Genomic DNA, 5931 nt, shown 5'->3' with positions numbered 1-5931 from the left:
ACCCCACACCCGAGCACAGCGGCTCCCTCCCCCTTCTGTTTATCTTCCAATATCTGTGCATGGATTCACAGCTCCCCGCTTCGTACCTCAAATCTCAGCACTGGAGATGTTCATTTGTAGAGATCCAGATGTAACTTCCTGCGTCTCAGGCTGATTCCATGGGTTTTCAGGATGGTCTGGTACCTATCCAGCTCAACTCAGGGGACCAGCTGAAAAAGGGGACCCCTACTCCTCCTCCATCTTTNCATTTGTAGAGATCCAGATGTAACTTCCTGCGTCTCAGGCTGATTCCATGGGTTTTCAGGATGGTCTGGTACCTATCCAGCTCAACTCAGGGGACCAGCTGAAAAAGGGGACCCCTACTCCTCCTCCATCTTTACTCCCCCTCCCAGATAACCACTCCTAAGACGAAAACTTAGGAAATGATGTGGTGAATTGTCTAGTTTCTCAAGTGGCTCTCTATCAAACATCGCTTAAAGAATAACCACAACTATCTCGCTGTTCCAGTACTACTCACTAGGATAGATAGTAACAACAGATGGCCATAGTAAACACACAGCTTATACAGTTGTTAGTGGGTTTACATTTAGCATCACGGCAGCTGTCATGACCACCTTTTCCATAAATGACCCCTGTAATAGACCACATACATCTCAAATTCTAGGGGCACCTGTGGTGTGGCTCCCAAGGGAGAGCTTGAATGTCATCAAATTTTGCCCACTGCCAAAGCAGCCTGAATGCTGACTGGAGAGTTTCACTAGTGTTCTCTTCTTGACATCAGGACATACTCTATTACTTGTCAGGGTCACTACAGGTATGATGTCATTGCATTTGTTCTGGCCCCTCCTCCCCTAGGAAGCAACACAGACAGTCTCAATAAGGGAATATATCATTTTTCAATTTTTCTAAAATGGGACTCAACATATATAATTAATGTACACAATCTAATGGTTGGGCATGTACATTTATGCCCCATGGTCTTGAACATGCAGCTGTGGTTACTACTGCTTATTATATATTGTCCTGTGATTACTTTGTCCAATGATCTAATTGTAACCAAATCTTGGATAACTATTGGCTTTGTACATCTCCATCCACAATCCATATAGCACCAAGTTGGGAAATTGAATATACTGTAAATGCATCACCTGTAAAGAAGACAATGCAACAGGAAGGGATTTGGGGGGAAAGCCTGCTAGATATCAGAAATGCCAGTTGTACATTCATTCTTAGAAACTTTTGTCTATGTGGGGCGCCTGGGTGGCACAGCGGTTAAGCGTCTGCCTTTGGCTCAGTGCGTGATCCTGGCGTTGTGGGATCGAGCCCCATATCAGGCTCCTCCGCTATGAGCCTGCTTCTTCTTCTCCCACTCCCCCTGCTTGTGTTCCCTCTCTCGCTGGCTGTCTCTGTCAAATAAATAAATAAAATCTTTAAAAAAAAAAAAAAAAGAAACTTTTGTCTATGGACTGGGCCACCTAAGGTGAAATACATTGTTTTTAGTCAGCCGATAATTCCAAACAAAGCAACACTTGAGGAAGACCAACAGATCAGAAAAGGGGGTAGATCATCAAACATTTCTTTCCTACTGTGGTTTCATATAAAGCATTCACCTGCCTTAAAAGGGGGTCTGTACCTCATCTTATTTGGTCCTGTGCGTACATTAGTGGGAAGACTGCTGTGGTTCAGTAAGGAATATCTACGTTGTCCTATCCCAGGTCAAATACTTGCACCATTAGTTACTTGGAGCCAGCTGACATGACACTTTCTCTGTAAACAGTTGGGACAAGTGCTTCCACAAGGCCCCAACAGGCTAGAACATGTCCTAATATTAGGGTCAGGAGATATTTTTTTTCCCCAAGAAGCAAAAGCTAACCTGTAGTTACTCACAATTTGTCCCTGACACCTAGAGGTTTTCATGAATGTACTCTCTGTAGCACTCCAGGAAGTTACTGCCTTGACAGAAACATCTCCCAACATAGAACAATACTCAGTAACTTTTTAGTACCCATAATCTCTTGACATTTCCTATTGGATTTAAAAGCTGAAAATTAGGATTGGGGATAGAGAATATAGCTATAGAATATTTTCTTTCTGTGAATAAAAGGGAAAAGGGTAAGTGTCCAGCTCCTGGCACCTTTACCATCACATTTGACCACTTAAACTAACTCCTGGGTATAAATTCAGTCTGATTTTTAAAAATAAAGTGGAGTCCTTTATACAACTGTTTAACAATCCAGTAAAAATTATTTCTAGACATATATTACCAAAATTTACAGAGGGAGAAACCTGAAGAGTACAACCATTGAATAAATCAAAATATTGCTATGGATACATCTCTCCCAATTCCCTCCTCCCCAAAAAAGGATCTGGTCACTACTTTTAGCCTTTAATGAATAATTCCCACATTATGCAAACTCTTTCAGAAAATAAAAGAGAAATAAACTCTCCAAATACATTTGGAAAACCAGGAAAACCTTATTAAATTCAACCTAGTTCTCTACTTCCAAAAAAAAAAAAAAAATACCACAAACAAATGGATTTTATTCCAGGACTTCAAGGAAATTTCAATCATTTGGAAACTTGTAAAAAAATAGAAAGTGAATTACAAAAATAAAGGACATGACCCATAAAATTACACCAACAGATTTTTTTTTTTTAAAAAAACCTGATAGAACTTAGCAACTCTAAGCACAGTAATAATTGCTATATGGGTACTAAGTGCCAAGTACTGTTCTAAATGCTTAACACTTATGAACTACTTTTATCCTAACAACCACAGCTTTACTTTACAGATGGAAGAACTGACACACAAGGAAGCTAAGTAACTTGCCCAGGGCCACACACCTAGACAAGTGGTGGAGCCAGGTGAATTAGGGTATTGGGCACAAAATCAGTGTTCTGAATTACTGTACTATCTTGCTTTTTCTAAAAACAGAAATAGAGGGTCATCTGGTTGGCTCAGTCAGTAGAGCATGCAACTCTTGATCATGAGGTCATGAGTTCAAGCCCCACATATGCATGGAGCCTACATAAAACAAACAAAAATAAATAACAGGAATAGAAGGAAACTTCCTAAACACAATAGAGTATTTATCAGAAACCAACAATGAAGTAACAGTGGTATGTCCAGGAATACAAGTAGAAGATATAATGAGGCCCCTGTATGTGATATCCTACAATGAGATACCACTTCCATCTTTAGAAGCCTCTAGTCTGATTGGGGTGGGGAAGGGGATCTTATACCCAATTTAAGGATGGTGCAACTTAGAGCAGACTTTCAAAAATTTATTAAACATCTACTATATGAAAATTATTATCTATACGCTAAAAGAATAGATACCATACCTAGCCTTAAAGAGCCTACAATAAGTTGATGCGAAAGCATACACATACATGTTAAGTTCAGAATAATTGGCAAGGATGGGGCACCTGGGTGGCTCAGTCGTTAAGCGTCTGCCTTCGGCTCAGGGCCTGATCCCGGCACTCTGGGATCGAGCCCCATATCAGGCTCCTCTACTGGGAGCCTGCTTCTTCCTCTCCTACTCCCCCTGCTTGTGTTACCTCTCTCGCTGACTGTCTCTCTGTCAAATAAATAAATAAAATCTTTAAAAAAAAAAAAAAGAAGAATTGGCAAGGTAATTTAACAGTTGCACACTGTAGCACCAAATAACTGGAAGCACTGAGGTCAAATGAATAGAAGTTTAAGAGGGAAGAAATAGCATTTCAAGGTCTTTAGAAATGAGAGGGATCTGGAAGAATCTAAGGGATATATATTAGCTAACAGGAAAAAAAAAGGTTTCATAGGTAGGGAACACAAGTGTTGAGGGCCTGAATTAGAGTGGAAGTTTAAAAACTATATATGGAGAGCCTTAGTCAAGAGAAAGGAAAGAATGAATCCATCTTGCAATATGACTTATGTAAGCAGTAAAACAGAGGACATGGAGTAGAATAGGAAACATATCATCTCTGTCCTTGAAAAGCACACATTCTGATTATGGGATGCAGAACTGAGAAATGAGTTAGATTTTTCAACAGTTTAAAAGAAAGAATGAGCAAAACAATAAATAAACTTACAAGTACATGAAATGTGTAGTCCCTACTTCCCTAACAGCAGAAAAGGATTAGACTGTGACTCCCACTCTCCCACCTTCATGACTCACCAGAAAGTATGTAGGGACTGGTACATTTTGATGAGGAGTTTTAAGAATCCTTCTTATAAAAAAAAAACCTTACTTCAAAGTTCCTTGGAAAAATCACATCTTAAGAAACTGAGCGAGCCAGACCTGAGTGCTTCTCTCCAGTGTGAGTTCGCTGGTGGTGGTTAAAAGTGGAACGCTGACTGAAGGCTTTCCCACACTCAATACATTCATAGGGTTTCTCTCCTGTGTGAACTCTCTGATGCACAATGAGCTGTGAGCTGTCACTAAAGGCTTTCCCACAATCACTACATTTATAGGGTTTCTCCCCAGTATGGGTTCTCTGATGTACCATGAGACTGGAGCTATAACTGAAGAACTTCCCACACTCGTTACATTCATAAGGCTTCTCACCAGTGTGAATTCTCTGGTGAATAATAAGGTGTGAGTTTTGGTTGAAGGATTTTCCACACTCATTGCATTTATAGGGCTTTTCACCTGTGTGAAGTCTCTGATGTCGAATAAGACACTTACTCAAACTAAATGCCTTACCACACTCACTACATTCGAAAGGTTTTTCTCCAGTATGAATTCGCTCATGGTCAACAAGTTGAGAGTTCTGAGAGAAAGCTTTTCCACACTCACTACATTTGTATGGTTTTTGCCCAGTGTGGAGGCTCTGGTGTCGAACAAGACATTTATTCCGACTAAAGGCCTTGCCACATTCATTACACTCATAAGGCTTCTCCCCAGTATGGATCCTCTGATGGTCAATAAGATTTCTATTAGAACAGAAAGCTTTACCACACTCACTACACTTGTAAGGTTTTTTGCCAGTGTGAACTACTTGATGTCTGACCAGACTTTTACTACGAATGAAGGCCTCACCACACTCATTGCATTCATAAGGTTTCTCCCCAGTATGCGTTCTCTGGTGGTCAATCAGTAGGGAGCTTTGAGTGAAGGCTTTTGCACATTCATTACATTTATATGGTTTCTCACCATTATGGAGTCTCTGGTGTTGAATAAGATGGGAGCTGTGTCGGTAAGTCTTTCCACACTCACCACACTCATAGGGCTTTTCCCCTGTGTGGGTTCTGAGATGAACTATGAGCTGAGAGGTCTGCCTGAAGGTCTTACCACATTCATGACACTCATAGGGTTTCTCTCCAGTGTGAATTCTCTGATGCCCAATGAGGTGTGAACTTCGATTGAAAGCTTTACCACATTCATCACATTGATAAAATTTCTGTCCCTTCAGAACTCCTTGATGTTCTGCAGCACTAGAGGGCAGATCTGGATATTTCCCAAGTTCATTATATTCATCAAATCCATCTTTTGTGGATTTATCTTTATCCTCGTGTGTTATTTTGAAGAAATCACTTTCCGGTCGGCTCCCTTCTTCATCTGAGGGTTGTCCTTTCAGCTTCTCTAAAGTACCTTCACAGGAAGGTACTCCTGTCTCTGGTTCCCCAGAAACTACTCCACGGAGGCCTCTTGATGTCCCATCACATGACGCCGGTCCCTTAGAAACTTCCTGCTTTGCAGGCAACTCTGAACGCCGCATCCTAGTCTCACCTGTTGCCAAAAGGAAAAAGAAAACAACTTCTATTCATTTCTTGTCCCGCTGACAACACAGAATCATCAGGAGTCTATGGAGCTGAAAAAACCTTCCCATTAGGGGACACGTTAAGAGATGACACATTAAGAACAAAAGAAAGATAGGAAATAGCTCAAGCTTTTCTTCATGGACAGAAAGACAAAGAGGGGAAAGATGGTCAGTGGGGGAAGGTGG

The 5931-nt window shown here is 40.9% G+C and overlaps 1 protein-coding gene across 1 annotated transcript in view; it reads right to left on the bottom strand.

The window, feature by feature from the left end:
• Positions 1-2521: 2521 nt before the first annotated feature.
• Positions 2522-5931, bottom strand: part of ZKSCAN7 (zinc finger with KRAB and SCAN domains 7) — a 12691-nt gene continuing 9281 nt past the window's right edge. Inside the window, exon 5 of the mRNA XM_034663558.1 lies at positions 2522-5749. Coding sequence (XP_034519449.1) covers positions 4261-5749 — 1489 coding nt within the window. The 3' untranslated portion in view covers positions 2522-4260. The remainder of the gene's footprint in view (positions 5750-5931) is intronic.

This window comes from Ailuropoda melanoleuca, chromosome 6 (genome assembly GCF_002007445.2).
Source record: "Ailuropoda melanoleuca isolate Jingjing chromosome 6, ASM200744v2, whole genome shotgun sequence".
NCBI classification, from domain to species: domain Eukaryota; kingdom Metazoa; phylum Chordata; class Mammalia; order Carnivora; family Ursidae; genus Ailuropoda; species Ailuropoda melanoleuca.
The sequence above is the reverse complement of the archived record's forward strand: the minus strand, read 5'-3'. Positions and strand labels throughout refer to the sequence as shown.